Here is a 24,147-nt window from a genome sequence, read left to right as displayed (position 1 = left end):
TTGTAACTATAACTTTGCTATTCATATACCCAAACCATCAGTGCTTACATGAGCATTCTGAAAACTAATGTTTAATATATCATCACCAATACCCTGAAGAGGTGAGGCAGAGTCATGGATGTAAATTTTACATCAATAATTTCTATATCTGTTTATAATTTTTTAATAAAATGAAAGCTTTATTAAAAATTTATAAACAAAAGTTTATAAAACCAATTACTAAGGCAAAATGACTTGATGCAACTTCATGTTGGATATCTAACTGGATTATATGACTTCTTTGACAATCTAGAGCTGTATTAACTATCAGAAATATCAAAATCGTGTGCAGGCCAGATAGTACAGTTAAGTCTAAGTAAGAGTATGAATTGCCTTTGGTGGAAAGTTACTATGATAGTAGTTATTTATTTATGTATTTTCTAGAAAAAGAAAAGTGAGTGTTTGCTTACTGGATACGGGAAAAACAAATTAGAACTAATGTGAATCCCAAATTAATTTCTTTCAATAGTCATAACATTTTAAATGATCCACACTATCATAGAATATCATATCTCAAATTAGATCTCTACATGGATAGACTTATATCACAAAGACTGGACTAAAAGGAATAGAGAAGAACTTTAGGGACAACTTTCAATACAGAGAATGACTACAAACATAGGTCTAACATTTTTGTAATCATTTGTTTAAGTGACAAACCAATATCTAAACTGTCAACAGGTTACTAAAAAATAGTCAGAATATATTTTCTTTAACTAAAGAATATAGATTGTATAAAAGAACAAGACAAACCGACAAACAATGAAAAACTCATAAACACAGACAACTGTTTAGTGGTTACCAAAGACTAAGCAGTGAGGGAGGAGGTTAGAAAAAGGAAAAGGGGGTCAAATATATGGTGATAGAAGGAGAACTGACTCCATCAGTTCTGTGGGTGGTGAACACGCAATGCGACACATACATGATGTATTATAGAAATGTACACTTGAAACCTATATAATTTTACTAACCAAAAAATTTAATGATTTTTAATTTTTTATTTATGTATTTGTTTTAATTAAAGTTTATTGATGTGAAAATTGTTACTAAAGTTACATAGAATGCAGGTGTACAATTCTGTAATAAATCATCCATATATCATATTGTGTATTCACCTCCCAGAATCAGTTATCTTTCCATCACCATATATTAGATCCCCTTTACCTTCATCTGTCACCACCCTCCCCCCTTATCCTCTGGTAACCACTAAACTATTGTCTGTGTCTATGAGTTTTTGTTTCTTCATTTCTTTGTCTTGTTCTTTTGTTGTTTTCAGCTTTATATACCACATATATCAGTGAAATCATATGGTTCTTGACTTTTCCTGTCAGACTTATTTCACTCAGCATAATAACTTCAAGATCTATCCATGTTGTCTCAAATGGTACTATTTCATCTTTTCTTATTCCTTTGTGTATATATACCACAACTTCTTTATCCAATCATTTATCGAAGGATACTTTAGTTGTTTCCATGTCTTGGCCACCATAAATAAAGCTACAAAAAATACTGGCGCACACATATCTTTATGGACAAATGTTTTCAGATTTTTTGCATAGATAACCCGGAGAGGGATTGCTGGATCATATGGTAACTCTATTCTTAGTTTTTCAAAGAACCTCCATGCTGCCTTCCATAGCAGCTGCACCAATCTGCATTCCGATCAACAGTGTATGAGGGTTTTTTTTCACCACAGCCTCTCCAATACTTGTTATTATTTGTCTTGTTGATGATAACCATTCTAACTTGTGTGAGGTGATATCACATTTTGATTTTTATTTGCATTTCTCTGATGATTAGTGATATTGAAAAGCATTTGACAAGACACAACATCCATTTATGATTAAAACACTTAATAACATAAGTATAGAAGGAAAATACCTCAACATAGCAAAGGCCATATATGACAAGCCCTCAGCTAATCTCATAATTAATGGTGAAAAACTGAAGCCCTTTGCTCTACATCAGGAGCATGACAGGATTGTCCCCTATCATCTCTGCTTTTCAACATAGTATTGGAAGTCCAAGCCAGAACAATCAGGCAAGAGAAAGAAATAAAAGGCATCCAGATTGCGAATGAAGTTCAATTGTCACTTTTTGCAGATGACATGATGCTATATACAGAAAACCCTAAAGACTCCACCAAAAAACTATTGGAAACAATAAACGAATACAGTAAAGTTGCTGGCTACAAAATCAATGTACAAAAGTCCATGGCATTCCTATATACTAACAATTAAATCTCAGAAAAAGAAATAAAACACAATGACAACAACAACAAAAAAATCTTTTTTCAATTGCAACAAAAGGAATAAAATACCTAGAAATAAACTTAACCAAGAATGTTAAAGACTTATATAATGAAAACTATATAACATTTTTAAAAGAAATTGAAGAAGGCACAGAGAAATGGAAAGACAGTCCATGTTCATGGATTGGAAGAATGAACATAGTTAAAGTGGTCACATTATCCAAAGCTATATACAGATTTAATGCAATCCCCATCAAAATCCCACTGGCATCTTTTAAAGAAATAGAACAAAAATCATCAGATTTGTATGGAACCACAAAGGACCCCAAATAGTCAAAGCAATCCTAAGGAAAAAAAAAAAGAACAATACTGGAGGTATCACACTCCGTGACTTTAGCTTGTACTACAGTACAACAATAATCAAAATGGTATGGTATTGGCAGAAAAACAGACACATAGACCAATGGAATAGAATTGAGAACCCAGAAATAAAACCACATAAATATGGACTGATAATTTTTGACAAAGAAGCCAAAAACATACAATGGAGAGAAGACAGCCTCTTCAATAAATGGTGCTGGGAGAATTGGAAAGCCATGTGCAAAAGAATGAAACTAGACTGTTGTCTGTCACCATGTACCAAAATTAACTGAAAATGGATCAAAGACATAAACATACAACCTGAAAAAATAAACTGCACAGAAGAAAACATAGGTACTAAACTTATGGACCTTGGGTTCAAAGAGTATGTTATGAATTTGACCCCAATGGCAAGGGAAGTAAAAGCTAAAATAAGTGAATGGGACAATGTTAAACTTAAAAGCTTCTACACAGCAAAAGAAACCATCAACAAAATAAATAAGCAACCCACCGAATGGGAGAAGATTTTTGCAAACAACACTTCCCATAAGGGGCTAATATCCAAAATATATAAGCAACTCATACAACTCAACAACAACAACAATAACAACAACAAAACAATCCAATAAATTTAATAAAAACAACAACAACAACAAAAAATAGAGAATGCAGCCAATTACAGTCTACATAGTCTCCAAGGAATAATACGAATAGTTGTATTGAATTGACTAAACAATATTTATGCCCATGGAATAACTCAACTCATAATTCAGTGATCTAAGGAACTATTTATTTTCTAATGCAGACACAATTGAGCAAAACATTCTGTATTAGATGTTCTCAAAAGAGAAGAAAGTCAGAGCTCTCTTAAGCATAGGCATTTGGTTTTAGTTGATATACATATATATCAACTAATATATACATTTAAATATATATGTTTAAAGTAGCAAAAGCAATGTGCTATTACACTGAAATACTGTATATACGTTAGATTTTATTTTAGAACAATTTTAGTTTCAAAGTAACATTTAATGAAAGGTACAGAGATTTCCATATGCCCTTTGCCCACACACAGGCATAGATTTCCCTATAAGAAACATCCCAAGTAGAGTGGAACATTTGTTATGATTGATGAACCTGCATTATTAACTTATTATCACTGAAAACCCATAGTTAGTCAATTATTTCATTGGTGAAACTTTGTAAGGCATCAGCAGTTTTGTTTTATGACTCTAATCTCAGTATTTGGAGAAAACTTCAAAAGGTTAGGCCAAGTGAGTATGAAACTGACTCAGATACATGGAGAATTAACACTAGGAAATTGTATAGTCCTTGAGATAAATGACCCACAGGAAGAATTCTTATCCACAATTTTCATGAAATAGACCACATCTATTTATTTTTAGAAGGGAGAAAATACCAATACAAGTGTTTAGTTAATGAATAATTTATCTTTCACTAATTTTACTTAAAATAAGATAACAATTGGAAAACTATTTCAGTATAATAGCACACTGCAATTGCACTTTAAACAGGATCTTTAGGAAGAACTGAACGTCTATTGTTTATTGGCCTCATGAAGAAATCTCTTCATGCCAAACATAGATTGAATTCTAAATAGGGACCTTGCCTGAACAGAATACATCAGGAAAGTAAGTGAAGGAATTAGTCGATACAGATGTTGTGGTAGAACTACATGAGTTTTGCTATTTTATAAGATTTATACATTTTTTGCATTTAAGCAAAAGTAAATGATATTCACAGCAAAATTATTGAGTCAAGTTAATTGAATGAAACTACCCATTGAGAAAGCATTGACCTGTTTTAAAATATTCATATGTATCACAGTAGGTACAGGAATCAGACCTAGTTAGTCACAGGGAGAGGCAATTACTTTCATTATGTAAAAAACATAACCAGGGCATTAAAGTTTGGCTTCTTCCCACCCAATGGGAAAATAGAAGTCCTAAGTCTCTAGTTCCTCAGCTCAGCCTGTTTCCTAGCGACTAAATTCACTTTAATATAAAAATCACTGATGAGGAAAATTAAATATTTCTTGATCAAATATGCAGTGGCTCATAACTAAAGATTACATTCCCATATAGGTTTTCCAGGTCAGTAAGATTTTCTGATGGACTTGATATTATTTTTAGCAGACAAACATCAGAACAAGAGTGATTTGTTGATTTAGGATGAGGTGTGTCTTTTGTAAAACATGGTTTGATCCTATCTTGGCAGGTTTAAAAGTCTCATTTCATCCTAAAGAAAACAGTTTGTTGGTATTGAAAATAGATAACTTATTTCTGAATTTTTTTAAGTAAAACAGAGCAATGAACATAGTACTTACTGTATTTATGTACTCATTAAGTATTATTTTATAAGTTCTTATAAACAACTAGATTTTCACTGACATCCCATATTTTTGGATTTAACTCCAGAAAACAATCAAAACCATTTTATATTGAGTACAGTGAATTCACTACAATTTATATAGATTTCCACTGATTATAGAATGCACGCTCATTGAATAAAATTTACAGAAAAGTACAAGAAAATTGTAAAAGATATACATGTACCACTGAAAGATAATTACTATTTACTATTTTGCCTTTTATTTAATATTTTTTTCTATGTGATTATTTTTAGAGACTTGATATAATATTTCACACATTATGTTAAATATACATAGTTTTCAGTTGATGTACTATACACACTTATTCAAAATCAATATTATTTGGAAAATTACCTTTAATGATTAATATTACACAAAGAAATATATTATTATAGCTTTAACGTCTCATATTTAGATCTTGTCATTTCATATAAACAGAAGATGTACTTCTTCGGACACAAATTTTCTCCATATTTCTAACTATTTTTTAGGGGACATACCTGATTTTAAATTACTCTAATAATGTAGAATTCTAAAGAATGGTACAAATTTCAAATTATTTTTTTAGAAAGGAAAGGGAAAATCTATTTTTATTTTCAAGTATGGCTACACAATAATTTTATATTGTCATTTCTAATAAAACTTCTAAGTTATTATCTTTAAGTGCTAGGATATCAGGTGATTATGGACATTAATGTGTTGTATATAAGTACATACATACACATGAACGTATATATAAATATATATTTAAGACAGATATATTGAATTATTTTTATTAATAAAACTAACATTAAAGTAAAAAGGAGAAAATACACGCTAATTTGGTAAGTTGGAAACAGCATTTAAAACACTGACAAACAACACCAAATGCTTTCGAAGATGTAGAGCAACAAGAACTCTCATTCATTGCTGGTGGAAATGCAAAATGGTACAGCCTCTCTGAAAAACCATTTGGCAGTTTCTCACAAAACTAAACATACTCTTACCATATGATCCAGCAATCACACTCTTTGGTTTTTACCCAAAAGTATTGAAAACTTATGTCCACACAAAAAACTGCACACAGATGTTTAAAGCAGCTTCATTCATGTTTGCCGAAACCTAGAAGCCATCAAGATGTCCTTCAATAGGTGAATGGCTAAATCGCGGTACAGCCAGACAATTGTTTAGCACTAAAAGGAAATAAGGTGTAAAGCCATGAAAAGACATAAAGGAAACTTAAATGCATATTACTGAATGAAATAAGCCAATCTGAAAAGGGTACGTACTGTATGTTTCCAACTATATCACATTCTAGAAAAGGCAAAACTATGGAGACAGTAAAAGGATCTAGAGTTAGGTGTTGGGGGAAGACAAATGAATAGGTGGAACACAGAGGATTTTTAGGACAATGAAACAAACTCGCATGGATTATATTATAATGGTGGATACATGACATTATATATTTGTCAAAACCCACAGAATGTACAGCAGGGATGAACCCTAATGTAAACTATGGATGTAGGTGCTCATTATGTGTCAATGTAACTTCATCCATTGTAACAAATATGCCGATGTGGTGGGGATGTTGGTGGTGAGGGAAACTGTGCACATGTGGGGCAGGAAGTGTATAGGGACTCTATACTTGCTGTAAACCTAAAACTGTTCCAAAAAATAAAGCTTCAAGAATGAGAAAAAAAGTATTTAAACTGTTGTTTTAATTGAATTTCTTAGGATACTAGTGAAGTGTAGTCCATTCATCCTATGAATCTTGACTTCACTTGTGGCTTTCCTTGCCAATGGAATGCTCAGACTTGAGCAGTGATGGTCAACCAGTTTTGAGTCTCAGGCATCAGAGGCCCTCTCTCTCTCTCTCTCTCTCTCTCTCTCTCTCTCCCTCCCTCCCTCCCTCCCTCCCTCCCTCCCTCCCTCCCTCCCTTTCTCTCTCTCTCTCTCTCTCTCTCTCTCTCCCTCCCTCCCTCCCTCCCTCCCTCCCTCTCTCTCTCTCTCTTTCTCTCTCTCTCTCCCCCCCCCCTTGTAATTTCTAACCGGCTTAAGAATGGCTCCTGTACTGGAGAATGAAAGACATGATGCACTAACTCCAGCCAACAGTCAAATGACTGTAAAATATGGGGATGAAATATCCTAAACCAGCCAGCTACAAGATGACTGCAGATCCATGAGGAAGTCCTGCCAACATTAGATGACAGAACTGTCCAGTCAATCTGCAGAAGCCTGCATTAATTGAATGTTTGTTTTGAACTACTGAGATTTGTGGCAATAGATCACTGATACCTTGTACCTGTTTAAAATGCCTGTTAGTATGTAAAAAAATTGAGCATGCCTATAATTTCTTATAAGATTAAAATAGTGTTCACATAAAAGATCACTTTTTATTTGTACAAGTGACAGGAAAAGTTATAGAAAGGATTGTGATTCTGTAGCTTTGTTATAATTAATATGCTATGAGTATGATAATAACTCAAGAGAAAAAATATAGCAACAGAATATACATTAATATTAACAGACATTAAACTAATAACCTCACCCCATTCCAAAATTAAGTAGAAACTATTCAATGTCATATCCCCATAAAAAATAAGGACTTATATGTGAACTTATTAAATTATTGTCAAATGCAATATTGCTCTTGTAAAAAATTGTCTTTCGTTTAGACTGACTTAGGAATAATATTAGCAGTAGAATAATTATTATGAAGTTGGAGCAAATTTGGCTTACTATGCTAGATAAACAAATACTCAAATATTAATTGTGTTACTTTTTAATTATGTAAAAGTGGGCAAGGTTTTTATTTTATTTTAAAAATTGAGATAATATATTTACCACTGAAATATCATATTATGTAAGATAAAATATATAAAGCACCAAAGATACTGTTGCATGAATGTTTGTTCTTTTTTCCTTTTTGATTAATACCAATGTCTGCATTTCTTTAAGTACCTAAGTATTCCCATATGTTAAATAAATTAATAAGAGCTTTTCTAGTGTAAATCTGGGTATTTTGCTTGTTTTTTGTAAGTCACTAACTAGAGCTCTCAGAAAAATACAAAGTGTCAATAGTGTTTTTAAGTCATCAATCAGGAATAGAGCATATCAGGAAAAAAATAAGCTAGATTAATCAAAAAATATAATTCAATTTATAAAATTGAAATTTACTATTAGCTAGATTAAAATTAATACTGTAGTGGAGATGTACATGTTTTAAACATTGTTTAAGCAATATGTATTGCTTTTTAACAATCATATATTTTGGACAGTAATTACAATGAAAATAAATACACCTTTTGGTATTGTGTGCGGGCATATGCGTGCGTGCGCATGCGTGCACGCACACACACACACACACACACACACACACACACACACACTATACATGCATGGGTCACATTTATATTTAGGTTTTATACTTCCCTTACCTAACACTAGCATCAGGGGATAAACTTGATCGATTTCTGTGATGACTTTTTCACAAATATCCAATGCTCTTGCAACTTAGTTTAAGTCAAGCCCTAGATCAAGAAGTGTACTTATTTGTGTACTTAATTGTGATGGCATTTTCATGGTGAAATTCCAGAAATATTTAAAACTGAATATTAAACTATTTATTTAGCAAAGTAAATATGCTTATAATTAACAGTACTAGTATGTTCTATTAGTACTATTAATTTATTATGTACTATTGGTATATACTCGACCTGGAGATATGTTAGTTTGCAAACTAGCAACAGTAAGGTCTATGGTGCTATTATTATTTAAACTAATAAATTCATATGAATTTCTGCCCAATAGGATTATTTTTATTAAAATAATATATTTGCTTGGAAAATACAAAGATGACATTTCAATTATGTTTTTCAAAACCAAATGGTTACCCTTTTTACACAAAATAGCAAAATGTTAACTGTTCTTAAGATAAGTACCATTATTTCATTTTAAAACTTAAGCCCCCTCCCAAATTTCCTACCAAAATAGTCAAATTATGTAAGACATACTATATACTAATATTTGTGAGAATAAGCACATGTGCACATATTACCTTAAGTTCAATGTGATATAACATTCTATTTTATGTTCTGGCTGTAAGTCACCCACATAGGCGAGTGATATTCTCTTTCTGTACTTCTATCTTCTCTATATAAAATGAGGATAGTGAATTAGTCCTTTTCAGCTCTATATTGTATACAATCTATTAAACATATGAACTAATAAGTCTGCACTTGTTCCATAACTTATTATTGAATGGCTAGTGCTTTTTAATCCTTTGTTTTTCCCTGTAGAACAGCTGTATTCTAATGTACTTAATTTTGCATATGCTATGTATATGTGTATAATTTATGATTTAGCTTATGCCACCATTTTATAGTTTATTTCAGTATAAAGAACTACCACTTGGTACTGGTTTGAACTTGGATAAAAATGATTACATTTTTCTTTATAAAGTCAAGGAAAGAAAATGTACTGCTGGGCTAAGACTAAGCATGAAAGATTTCATCTGAGAGGGACAATTTGTCAGAAAATTATGAGGAGGTGCAAACAGGAAGTTATAATGGAAGTGGTTTTGCAACATTAACTATATCATTCACTCTCATAAATTGTGTAATAAATCCACACACATGCCACACCGAGGGGTGGGGCAGGCCGGATGGTTCTCCAGCAGGCAGGCTACCACCTCTGGCACTCCTCTGTAGTATGGTCATCGTGCAACAGAAGGTAGTGTCCCATCTTGGCACAAAGTGGGCACCATGATTCATGTACTGAAGAGTTAATTGGGAAATGGAAATGGCAGCCCAGGAAAGTGAACCAAAGATATGATCCTAAATCACCTTGAGATTGGTCTCTTATAATGGCCAATTGATTATTCCTCAGCAAAATACAGTTTAACTAGGGCAATAAGTCGATTGGAATCATAGGGATAAAAGAGCCTTTATGAAAATTATTGTCCTTTTTATAAAAGTGTCATTGCTCCATCCAGAAATTAAATCCCATTGTCTGCTCTGCCAAACTGAAAAGTGTAATCATTCTTGGAACTTACAGAGGAGTTTTTATTGTTCTAATTACTCACTAACAATGAGAGATGAGGTACATTCCTCCATTAAGTTAATAGTTGAGAGGATTGAGGTGTCTTTTGTCCAACAAATTGAAAATATAATTAAAAAACAGTGATGTCATAAATAGACATTTAATGGTGGTGTTTGATTACACTGAAATATACAGGGAAGTAGGTCATTTAATGAAGAATATTGAACACATTTAATTTTAATTTAATATAACTAACATTAATGTAATAAAATGTGGTGAGAAAAGTATTAACTTTAAAATTGTGCAGCCCTTACATCTAAACTTGCTCATCAGTGTGACCTTGGAAAATTTAATTTTCCCAAGCTTCTGTGTCATAAATTGCCAAAGGGAATATAATATTTACTTTTCAGTGTTGTTGTGAAAGTCTATAAGGTCTGGTCTACAAAGAACATAATCTTGTTGAATATAAACTACATGCTAAATAAAAATGGGCTCTCAGGCCTATTAAACTGTACTTTCAGACCTAAAGTGTTATAGACTAAGGGTTATCATTTAGGATGTTATAAACATAATTCAGAATACAATATCTCAATCCAGTAATAATTTAAACCTCTGAACATTAAAGACTCTAAGAAAATTAAGGGTAAAAAACTGAAATCCGCTCTATTAGCCAATCTTTAAGTACGAATTTTCAGTATGGTTCAAACTGGAGATTAATACCCCATGGCCAATGAGCTCCCTCATTCAGACGGGACAGTAAGCTCACTTCCAGGTAATGAAGATTCTCAAAACAGACAGCTTAGGGTCATCAAAATAGTAATGATTTTGACAGCTGAACTACTCCTCTTAGAAGTTTTAGATAAATTGTTTTTATACCTCAGCATTCAGTTAGAATTTCAAAAGAAATATTAATTATCTCTTCATCATCCCAAGGAAATAAGACATTCAAGTAATAAAATTATCATATAAAATACATTTAATTACTAACAGCTAATAATGCATGGAAATAATATTTACCATTGTACATAGCTGGCACCCACTGAGTATTTACTCTGATGCTCTATCTTAAACACTTTTGTACAAATTCACTCACTTAAGACTTCTAATATCCCTATAGGTGTAAGCCACTGACCATTTTACAAATGAAGAAACTGGAATTATAGAGGTTAAATAACTCACACAAGGTCATCTCACCAAGCAGCCATTGTGAAGCCAAGATGTGCATTGGGCTATCTTAGCTCCAAAGCTCATGCTTTTAACCTTTATGCATATAATTAAGATGAACATGAGTATAAACACCATCATTTATGATTTATTTATTAATATATATGTATTAAAATCCTTTTATATGTCTAGGCCTGTCTTATGCTCAACTTTAGTAGAAAGAATCCAGTTAATTCACATGATGTCTGCAATAACTGAAAATTTAGAACAGCAGAAAATGAGTAAGAGTAATAATAGCAAACTCGATAGCTGTTAGGATATATCAGTCACTTCTATAGAATGCTCATTATTTTATTTCTTTTGATTTCTACAAGAATTTAATGAAATAAATAATAATATTGCACCTATTCTACAGAGTAGGAAACTGAGCCGAGTTTAAACAACATGCCCTAGGTAACGTAGCTAGTAAGTGGCAGAACCAGAATTTAGATACAAAGGTCTGGCACCACAGTCCCTACTTTTAACCACTGCTTGATGGATGATGAGAGGAATTTTGGCACAACCAGCAATCTAAGGAAATCTTGCTACCGACACCAATTTTGTACTGGAAAATACCTCACTGGCTGGTAGTACAGACTCAGCATTTTCCCAGGTTACATAATATTTATGAATATAAAATGAATCAATTTATGTTTTTAAATTGTTGCATACACAAAATAGAGCCTGATGTTTTTGTGGGTTTTTGAGAGGAATGGATGCTTACTGGAAAGAGCATGAGGTTCAGAATCTTTTCTTTTTTTTTAAGTCTGAGTTTATGTTTTACAACAATTCTGTAAGAAATGCAACATTAGAATCCATACCATTTATTTTGCCCTTGTGGGCTACTTCAGTAAAATTCCTCTTCATTTTTAGTTTCTGTTGTTATTGATCCCTGTCCTCTTTCTTTCAGCAGCTGCAGATTAGATTATGATCAATAGGGGCTTATTTTGTTTGTTGTGTGTGTGTGTGTGTGTGTCTTTTGTTTATTTTTATTAAAGTGAATTCATAAATTCACAACTATCCTAAATAAGAGACCACACTGGGTCAACACATTTCTATAGAAAATCTTAATATTTTACTGATTTCAATTATTAAATGAAGAGTCATTTGGGGTTAGTTCTGTTGACTGTGGTGGGGAAAATGAGGTTCCATGGCAGAGGGTACCCTTCCAAGAAAGACTGGAAGTCCGATCTTTCTGGAAGTTATTTTCTCTTACTCTTAAAGGCCAGATTGCATTTTCTAGAGGAACTGTACACAATTGAAGGCACAAAGGATCTGGGGTTTGACAGTAATTTACAAGTAATTGCCAGCCTATGGCATCTCTTAATTACCAACTGATCTTACCTCAAGGAAGATGAAACAGGATAATATAGAAAAGGAATGTTTTTACATAAAATCCAAGGTTTTTGCGTGTGTGAAAAAGAAAAGACTGGGATTTTTCTGTAGTTATCACTGAGGGAGTCAGTCAGAGCTAGTAATTGCAGCTTCGAAGGACTATACTTTCACTGAAAAATTGTCTTTCCTAAGTGCTTTGGGATTCTGGGAGAAAGTGCTGCGCTTGTTTTCCTACCAGGGGAAGCTGGTCACCTTGGCTGAAACTTGTGAAAGGAACTGAGGGATGACACTAGTTAACGGGGTGTGTGTGTGTGTGTGTGTGTGTGTGTGTGTGTGTGTGTGTGTGTGTGTGAGAGAGAGAGAGAGAGAGAAAGAGAGAGAGAGAGAGAGAGAGAGAGAGAGAGAGAGAGAGAGAGAGAGAGAGGTTTCAGCTAAAACAAGCCCACAACACAAAAACGGAAAACACCTGGAATACGAAGAAGATTTAAGTGGAAAAATTGAGACATTAACTTTTAAATTCCTGCAATGAAAATAAATCTAGATCATTTAAAATGATAAATTTTTGAGTAAAACTAATGTATGATCTATTACATGCTTCGCCAAGATACCAAAATAAGTAAGATGATAAAACCAGCTTCTTTTTCTTGAGGAATTCCCACTTTAGGGGGACTAGGGAAAAGTTGGTGGAGGAGTATGAGTATATATTTAGATGAACCATAATTATATATCTAATACAACTAGTAAGTCCTATCACAGAGATAAGATAAATGAATAAAAAATACGTATAGAAATGAATCTGTAATAAAGGGACAACAAAATAAACAAGCAAACCAGTAAATATGGAAGATCTTCATGAGCTAGCTGGTTTTAACATTTGTGGCTTAAGTGGTAGAAATGCATTTGAGCTGGCAATTCTCTGTTAAGAGTTAAGGAAAACAAAAGAAACCCTTACATATTGCTTGTGGTGATATAAATTGATTTATATCATTTTGGGGAAAAATTGATATTGAAAGTCAATATTCCTAGACATACACTTTAGATTTTAGAAACTAAAGAAACTCTCATACATGCGTAACTACAATTATTGGCATGCAAGTATGTTCATAGGATCATTGTGAGAGCAACTTAACAACAACGACAACACACTGAAAACAGGTCAAAAGGAGAATTGGTCAATAAACAAGGTATGTTCATTCAATGGAATTTGCAGCAATACATAACTAAATTGCAGCTACACACATGAACGGGGGTAAATCTAACAAACATTGTTGAGCTCAAAACAACATACAGTTTGAGGTTTATATACACACGTAAACACACATGCACTAAATAAAAGCATGACAAACATTCAGGAGTGTGCTTCTCTCTTAATAGAGTTAGGAGATATTGGTAAAGTTTATTTTCCATCTGTGTGATGGTGGCCCAGGTGTTCATCCTGTTGTTTGTTATTGTTCTTATTATTTATGTCTTATATATAGTATATGCATTTTCTTTTGCAGGATACACTATTTTATAATAAATAAAGTGTTACTAACGACAGCTCTCTGTATTACTGACGTGGACAATCAAGATTGGGTCTGCTTCCCTGGAATGTGTTAGATCTTAAATGCAGGGGCTGCTAGGGTTTATTAAACTTAATATTCAGAACACAAAACTGCATTGTCAATGTAGAAGTTAATAAATACCACTGTCTAGACCACAGAACAATTTGTCGTCTGCCTTCGAAACACAGCAGTAGAAAAAGTGTCAAAACCCCAGGCCTTGTGGAGCTTACACTCTATCTGTAAAAAAGATCATATAAAGAGAAACTATTTTGTGATTAACATGTGAGGAGAGCGAAAAAAGTAAGTAAAAATTGACAAAATACAGTTATTTTATATTTATTCTTCACACATGTCTGTACATATCCATAGATGCTCAGTAAGAAATAAAATGCATTTGGGATGAAGACATGGCTTTGATAAATATAAGAACTGGCTGGATACACAGAGTTCATTCCAAAGTAACAGTCCTATCAGAGAGTGAAAGGAAGAAAACTACTGATAGTAACAAGTTTTTTCAATGAACACACTAACAAATTGTAGCATATTGCAAATATACATTAGCTATCACAGGTGGATTTATATGGCTATGAATAATATTCAGTAGGTTAATGATAAAGATTAAAAAGAAGAAATAGTCACAAGAGTGAGATGGGAATGTGTGATACTTCATTTACCAAGATATTAGAAAGAGCACAGGATTTAAGACTCAGAATAAGATTACATATTTCATATACCTTTAAAATTTTAGCCTAAAAATGTTAAAAGCAGAAACTGAATATATGTACTCTCAACTTTAGAAAAGTACATTAGAGGAAAATAAGATATGATAAAAGATATCAATGACTCTATTGACTCTATGGCCCACAGCTATAAACAGAAAGCTATTTTAAAAGGATTAATAGTATTGTAAACATATAATTATAATAATATAATATAGACACTATTTAATGAAGAAAGGCAAGTGGCAACTAAAGAGACCAAAGTGATTGCATAAGAAACTCTCTTACATATTCTGATTTTTAGACATAAAAATATATATCCTTGACGTTTATATGTGTATAAGTGTGTATATATGTATATTTGTGTATGTATGTATTCAAGTTTATGTATGTGCATTAGGACATATTGTAGTCTTGACAAATTAATATATTCATATCAGATTAAAAGAATGAAACTAGGATCCCATGATTGGTGTTATATACAGGAAGACTGTAACAAAATATGAAGCTATTAAACAATAATAAATCTATCCAGTGATTTAATAGGATAGTTTGCTTATCATCAAATAGAGGATTTAAGCAGATGCTAAGTGACCAAATGGAGAACATATTGTAGAGCGACTTCTAAAACTATGCAGAAGGTTGAATTAAAAATATTTTCAATCCTCAAAGATATGATATCCAATCCTACTCCTTGTGGGATTTCCTTTCAGGCAACATTCATTCTGCTGATCATACAAATCTCTAAGAATTTTTTTTCACAATTTGTTAAATTGATTGTTTCAAATATTACCCATATCTGGGTATGCTAGACTTCCGCGGCACAACATTTATGAATTTCCTCTCCCTTTTTCTTTAATAAATTTCACTTGTGCTTCCACTGTTTCTTTTGATGGCTAGTTAACATAGCTAAATGAAATTAAGTTGCAGTTGGATGCAACCAGCTTTTACTTGGTACTCTTGTGATTAAACTAATGACTTCATTATTGTATTAATTTTCAATTTTCAAACACAGAAATGATGTACTTAGAATGAACACTTGAACCAAGAAAAGGATACTGCCTGAGCAGAATGCCTGGACTTGGTAGTTCTGCCGGACAAGTCCATTTATGTTGAACCGCCAAGATATACCAAACAACCATACAACAGCAGAGAGAACTTTTGATTGGGTTATACTGATTGCTGGAAAATAAGGTTTTAAAATTTCTCTTCAACTATTCCTATATTATCAACTCTCACTGCCAATAAATTATCGTTTATATCGATCCTAAGTCTTTCACCCTAGAGTATAAACTCATTTTCTTTTTCTGTATTCTCTGCAACTGAATATCTCAATAGCAAAGTGATTTTATTTTCTATGAAACGAGAAACAGAATAAGAGCGTATCAACCATACAGATCATGTATAATACTGGTCATAATGATGGACTTCAAGGAACATCATAAAAAAGGTTGGCAGCTGAAAACGTTTGCTGTGCTGAAAACACAGTATTTTGGTAACTATAATGTGCCCAGTTTGCTCAAATAAAAGATGTTAACAGCCACATATTTTCATGTATTGCAGAGCAACAGTTAAAATGAAATACATTTTGTGCGGATCAATAATACTCCCCAAACAATTTATACACCATTTACGGCTTCTTACTATAGTATGGCCAGTGATTTTTGTATTCACTGCAGAGATAGATATAATCGTAATGTACTAGCAAAAACACAAAACTGATTTATGTTTTACTGTTCTAATATAAGAACATTACAAATTATTTCACACTTTTGAAGTAGATAGAGCTTAATCTGATGTGTAGTATTCAGAACTGCTAAGTTATTAAGTAATTCGGAATTGCTCTGAACAATTATGAATTACTGCATTGAGATAGGGAATGCTACCTTTACGAAGATTATATTGATGAATTAATTACAACGTCGTGTTTTCTTTTATTTCAGCTACCTACAAATAGTTTACATGGCTGAAGGAAAGATAAGTCTTCTATTTTCTTTATAAAAAATTAAAAGTATAGTAAAAAAAGATATGCCCTAAATTAAATAAATAAACATATATATACATATATATACATATATATACACATATATATGTATATATATATATACATATATATAAATATATATACATATACATATATATATATATACATATACATATATATATTTATCAAACTTCCTATGGAAATAAACTCCTTTTCATTATCCCTAGGAATATGTTGACATGTACATTTCGGCCAGCTGAGGTTCAAATTAAATAGCTCCATAGGTGACAGAAACCCTGAGGCCTGCATGGATCCTGAGGATGGGGGTGATTGTTTCAATTATTTCCCTTGAATGGCTTATCTAGCCTTGCCTCAGCAGGAGGCAAGATATTGGGAGCTGGATGCATGCAGCCCTGTAATTACGTATTTAAGTCTATCTTCCTAATTAATTTAAATATGCTTGAGAAGCTTACATGGCTTGAATCTGAAAATTCCCATGGTCTGGTCATTGGATGGAATCAAGACTCCCAGAAATGAGAGCTGATCACATCTTTCATGAACTTTTGAAAGATGCCTCATGGTAGAGGAAATTGCTCAAAATTGCAAAACTTAGAGGAAATTCTACTCTTTACTTCCTTTTATTTTTTTTTAAGTCCAGAAATTGAGGTTGAAAAGGGTACTGTCAGCAAATTTGGCTGATACTCGCCACAGCATAAAAGAAATCAGCAGGGGTATACACATATGATGTGATATATCCTTACTAATGTAATACTAATGTGACAAATGAATTATTAATGAAGCCCAGACATTAGTGAGAGAAGGTAGAAGCTGAGCTCAGTAGGGGTAGAACCAGTAACATTTGTGCCAAAATATTTCCAAGTGTATGTAGGGGGCAGAGGGGAAATGGGGACTGACTGAGCCAAGTTTTGAAACAAAGGAATGGTTCACTGTGTTACCAGAGAATCACATTAAGCAAGAACTTGCCTAGTAGCCCCCAACTCCACCTCCAGCCACCTATAAGCTCACAGGCCTGCATCAGAGACCCCGAACTTATGTCGAGGTCTAGGATGCAGTTAATTTTTCTGATCATGGAACAGCATATAGAGTTCTGCACATTTTCACTTTATTTTTGATTCTTTTTTGATGGACACACTCAAAATTTGCACTGTATTGGATAAAATGGACCCTTACTTGGCTTATTTTTCTTCATGAGCATATGCTGTTTTATCACGATTTGTACAGTTATAGCTTTTTCTCTCTGGAAGGTTAGGCCACCTGCCCTCCCAGGCTCCTTCTGCACACATAGTGCCGTCCGTATACTATGAAGAGACAGACGCTGGCTCATTTTCCCTTTTGAGATTCTGTTTCAAGTTAGACTCAGATATTAGTGAAGTCAAAAAGAAGCTACCCTTGCTAAATCTATACAGAGCAGAGATTTTGTTTATCTTTTTTTTTTTTTTTTCCAGTGACACTCAATATAGGAAGATCAGTGAAGTTAAATAGCCAGTTTTCCAGTTGCCCCCGAGGATGAAGAGTTTTAAAGAATGATAGCAGTCTGGTCAGCACATGAAAGATACCTACTTGGATGTGAACATATCTGTGGTCTCTAAGTAAAAGCAGAGTAATTTAAGGGTAGAGTAGAGAAATTTAAAAATTTAGTTAGAAAAAATAAAAAGGAGCTAAACTAGACTTTGCTGAAGCAGCTAATTTTTCCAGGTAAGTCATACTTATAGGTTTATTGTACACATTCAATAAACTCAAGCAAAATTCATCAATGCATTTAATAATTTTTTTCACTATTAAGTTATAAATTTTCATAAAAGATTGATTTAGCTTCTGGTTTATCTTCTGTTTACCACATCTGCGCTCCGAAAGAATAAGATTATTATCTGATGACAATTATGGACATTGGTGGCCCATGCAGCCCAGGTGCAATTCCAGGGTTTAGATTTGATCATTCAGGATGTTACATAGAAAGTAGATATAGAGAGGCAAATATACTATACAAAGTATTTCAAAAGTACTTATGATTTCTAACATTAATTTTATTGTGAAATATCATCTCAAAAACAGACTCATTTCTTAGATTACCAAGTATAGCAAGCAATAGTTCATGTGCACTGGTTAAAAGTTTCCTAACTTCCCAAAGAATTAATGTGCTGTGCTGTCTCATTATCTAAATTTCCCACACTTAAGTGGCAGACAGTAATACATGTGTGCCAAGAATAAACATATTGAATGCAGTATTAAAACAACATACGACAGTCTTTGGGATTTCAAGACACATATTTGTAAAGATTAAGATGAATAACTTTCAACTAAAAAAAATCACAGAAATGTATCACCTTTTAACCAAAAGCAATAGATATAAAATAAAATCATGGTAGTACTTACCACAGTGAAATTCATAACTTTCAATATCCATATTGTCATGGCTAAGTTAACAATCATGGTGACCAATAGCAGAAGGACAAAGAAGTATAAGCACCTCTTTCGCCATCCATAAATTCCCACTGGGTACAGTTGTGCATTCTCAGCCCTTGGCAGGTTATTCTGTTGTGTTGCTAGTATGTATTGTTCTCGTGTCATCTGGGGAAAAGAAAAAAGAAAAAGAAAAGAAGCATTCAAGAATAAAACCATTTTTTAAAATCAAAACTCAATGTATCTAAGAATAATAAGTAGTGAGTTCTCAAATAATTATTGTTGTATAATTAAAATTAGTTATCAATTATTATATTATAATTAAAAGTATGCTATAAATCCTCTCAAATCATTACCATCAATGTTGCTTTTTAGAGCTATTTAACTAATGGTTATATCTTTAAGATGTATATTATTTTCAGTGAGGTTTGCCAATCCATAACAGTAGCCTTTTCTCTCAGACGTCTCTGAAAGCTCTCAGTTCTACTTTCAGTTGTCCAAAACCCAACAACTCGATGAACACCCAATATGCTCATGGAATAGGTTTCACTTGTTCTTTGGAATAGACAGAAACCAACTGTACCACAAGGTACTTCTGTGTCTTTATCTATATAAGTAGCTCAGTGTATATTATTTAATGAAACATCAGTGTACTTGCAGAAACCTGTAAAAAGAAAATACATTTTTATTTAGAATAATATAGATATAGATATTTAATTAAAACTTTTCCTTAGGACCTTGTTGGTTATTTATTTTAGTTGTATTTCAATAAGTTATCAGAACAAAACTGATCTCTGAAAGAACGCAACAATATGCTGCATTTTTCTATAATGTAATGATGTAAGCAGAAGTCAATTTTGGAAAAGGGGAGATGGTACTCTGGAAATATATACATTGTTTCCAAATTAATTATTTCAAGAAGTAAATACATTGTTTACTGTGTGATACAACACAGAAATATGAATGAGAAAAGTAAAAAAAAATATACTGGGTATATGTTTTTCAGAATTACATATTTATAACTGAAAAATGGAAACTTTAATTTTAATAAAATATGATTTTCTCTAGAACAATTTTTTTTCTCTTTAGGTTCTTCTTAGATTGCCTTTCTTGTGCATGACAATTAAATAATTAATATGCCAACAAAAACAATGAATAAATTACACCAAAATGAAAACAATATAAAATTAAAATTACTTGTCAGGTAATATGAAATACATACTATAAAAGTACCAAGTTATAGTGTTAATTAACCTAATCCTATTCTCAATAAAATGTTGAACTTTTTGAAAAATGTAAAAACTAGTTCTTATTTGGCTTTTTCCATTTTTGTTTTAATTTTAGAGCTATAACTTCAAATTATATTGATGCAATGTTTAATATTGTTTCTATTTTTTTTTTTATGATTGAAGCATAGTATGCTTCATATAGTAAAAAAAGTTGCTACCTGTTACCATATACGAAAATTAACTCCAAATGGATTACAGACCTAAACAATAACAGACCTAAACAATAACCTGAAACAATAAGCTGCATAGAAGAAAACATAGGTACTAAACTTATGGACCTTGGGTTCAGAAAGGATTTTCTGAATTTGACTCCAAAGGCAATGGAAGTAAAAACAAAAATAAATGAATTGGACTATATCAAACTAGAAATATTTTCTGCACAGCAAAAAATAAATAAAGAAAACAAAGAGAAGATATTTGAAAGCAAAGCCTCCAATAAGGGGTTAATATCCAAAATACATAAAAAACTTGTACTGGTCAACAACAACAGCAACAACAACAAAAAATTCCAATTAAAAAATGGACAGAGTACCTCAACAGACACTTCACCCAAGAAGACATACAAATGGCGAATAGATATACGAAAAAAATGCTCAACTTCACTAGCTATTAGGGAAATGCAAATCAAAACCACAATGAGATATCATCTCACCCCTGTTAGGATGGCTATTATCAACAAGACAAATAGTACCAAGTGTTGGAGAGGTTGTAGAGAAAAAGGAACTCTTATACGCTGCTGGTGGGAATGTAAATTGGTACAGCCCCTATGAAAAACAGTGGAGGTTCCTCAAAAAATTAAGAATAGAATTACCACATGACCCCACAATCCCTCTCCTGGGTATATACCCCAAAAATCTGAAAACATTTATCTGTAAAGATATATGAACCCCAATGTTCATTGGAACACTATTTATGGTGGCCAAGATATGGAAACAGCCAAAGTGTCTTTCGATAGATGATTGGATAAAAAAAAAGTGGTACATGTATACAATAAATTACTACTTGGCCATAAGAAAGGATGAAATACTGCCATTTGCAGCAACATGGATGGATCTTGAGATTATTATGCTAAGCAAAATAAGTATGACAGGAAAGGTGAAGAACCTTATGATTTCACTGATATGTGGGATATAAAACAGAAAGCAACAAAGGAACAAGGCAAACAAACAAACAAAAAGTCATAGACACAGACAGGTCAGTAGTTACCTGAGGGTAAGGGGTAGGGGGCTGTGGTAGAAGAGGGAAAATGGTATCAAATACATGGTGATCGTAGGAGAACTGACTCTAGGTGGTGAACACACAATGTGGTATGCAGTCGCTGTATTATAGAAACATACATTTGAAACCTACTTAATTTTAATAACCAATGTCAATCCAATAAAATCAATAAAAAATAGTTGTATACATTAAATTATAACTTTAAATGAATTAGAAGTCCTAACATTACTTGATTAAGAGCAAACTCATAAAGAATTATTTTTTATTGTCATTGATATTTAATATTTCATATTTTCTTGAAACTAGGCCAAAAGCTTTAATCCTTAATTCGATTTCTTTTGGACAGGAGACGTGTAACTTACACACTGCGATGTGAGATAAACGTTACGCTAGGTAACAACATGCAACTGGAGTTTACTTTGCCTAGAGATTTTGGTGGAGACTATAGTTCTGACAGTGGCTATAATTACAGAGTAGAGAATATATTGCAAGAAGAGGATAAAAGGAACTCTACTGACTATCACAATTAAAGGGAAGCACAAAGGAGAGACAGAGAAGAGGAAAGAGCACGGATGCAGAAGGAAAGCAGGAGAGTGCAGACGCCTGCATCTGCCTACCCGGCAGGAAGGAAGACCTTCCCCTACGGCTGGCCTCTGATAAGTCACAAAGCAAATGTTGTTATTATTCCTACCAAGCATTTAATCTCAAAGTAAACTTCTGTTTTAGATAGTCTATTTCCACAAATTCTATTTAGACATAAAGTGGAGGTTAGAGTGATTTAGAAAAGAAATGAGAATTTATAGGTCTCTGAAATAAAATAAAAAACAGCATAAATTACAAAGAAAATGATCCTTCAGCAATGTGTTTCCTTACTTATATTTTTTGGAAAAAGCAAGAGATTCAGTAAATACATCAAGTGCTTCTAATGATTTTTAAGAGCAAACTATATAACAAAAGTCTAGGAGAAAAGTCTGTCAAGTAAACAAACAATTTTGCTATTTAATGAAAGCTAATTTTATTATCTCATCATAAAGATGAATTTAACATTATTTATAACTTTTTCATATCAAACTAATTTAGAGTATTCAAGCTGCAAAAATAACTTTCTTTTAAAAAGTTCTTTATTTGCTATATCTCACATGTATGAGTGTTTTTCAATATCTGTCAGTAACTACTACAGCGCAGAGTAGTAGAACCAGCAAAGAATAACGACATACACTTCTAAAAGATTAAGCGAACAATCTTCAATTTGAAACTTACAACCCTTACCTAAAATATTCAGTGTTGATCTATTTTCAATTATTGAGCATATTCTAAAATATCTTGGTTGCCTTGGCACAATGAGAATTTTAGAAGTAATACAGGAAAGTGTTTCACTAAGCGCAATTGTCATTCTCTAGGAAACTATCAAACAAACCTACAAATCCATAGACATTTATTTTCTCAGAACAGATAATCAGGTTGAAAAAGAGAGAGATGATTGTGTTTTCCTGAATGAATGTATCACTGTACTAAAATGTTTCTCTGTCTTAGTCCTCTCTACCTCCCTCTGAAATATAAATTCAACACCCTCAAAATCCTTTCTTTGAAATTCTTTTGGTTTTCAGGGTTGCGTGTACTCCTCCTGATGTAAGAGTAGGTTAGCATAAGAAAGGAAGCCATTTTCTGAATGACCTTAACAGGGTGTGGACCAGATGTCCTGTTTGAAAAGAGCTTATCTTGTTAACTGCCGACTGGGTGGGGTACAAGCCAGCTTATCTTGTCAAATCCCCAGAATGTGGAACAAGCCCATGATATGTATACTCTTTGAAGCTATGGAAAATTACTGGATGCTTTAAAGATGCTATATAAACCCTTGGCTTTGAGTACTCAGGGTCCTTGTTGAAACCTGCTGTGTTGGGCAGATACTTGGACCCCAGCTAGCTGGAAATAAACCTCGCTGTGTGACTTGCCTTATCCCGTGTGTCCTCTGTCCAATTGAGGGGTGGTCGATTCTAGACCTTAACACTGACTACTTAAAATAATAATCAGGACCCTTTCCATCTTAGTTTTGCAGTTCCTTCTCATGCAATATTTCATGTCTACAAAGCATTCATTAGAATCAAACAACTTCTAAGACCCACTGTTTCTTAGTTAATAGCAAGGGCTGTCTTCATTTTCTTGGATAAAGATGGCTATATCAGCATTCACATTAAGGCCAATGTACTTCCTTATAACCCCTTGTAATTCAGGTAAGGGCTGATTTCAATCCAGACTTTTAACTTTCTTTATGAAGAATAATCTTTCTAAATCCTGATAATGTGAATAAAATTCCAAAAAGATATTATGCGGTTAAATGAAAGATGCATGGGGCAGATAGAACTAGACCTTGTG

General features: G+C 32.8%; 1 protein-coding gene across 2 annotated transcripts in view; it reads right to left on the bottom strand.

The window, feature by feature from the left end:
- The window catches only part of SGCZ (sarcoglycan zeta), an 803,628-nt gene that overhangs the window by 250,566 nt on the left and 528,915 nt on the right, over positions 1-24,147 (bottom strand). For both annotated transcript variants that reach the window (XM_081045860.1, XM_081045861.1), the window contains exon 2: positions 19,241-19,435. In XM_081045860.1, the coding sequence (XP_080901986.1) occupies positions 19,241-19,435 (195 nt within the window). The remainder of the gene's footprint in view (positions 1-19,240; positions 19,436-24,147) is intronic.

The sequence above is a fragment of the Rhinolophus hipposideros genome (assembly GCF_964194185.1).
Source record: "Rhinolophus hipposideros genome assembly, chromosome: 4".
In the NCBI taxonomy this organism is placed as follows: domain Eukaryota; kingdom Metazoa; phylum Chordata; class Mammalia; order Chiroptera; family Rhinolophidae; genus Rhinolophus; species Rhinolophus hipposideros.
This window is presented reverse-complemented; position numbering and strand designations above follow the sequence as displayed.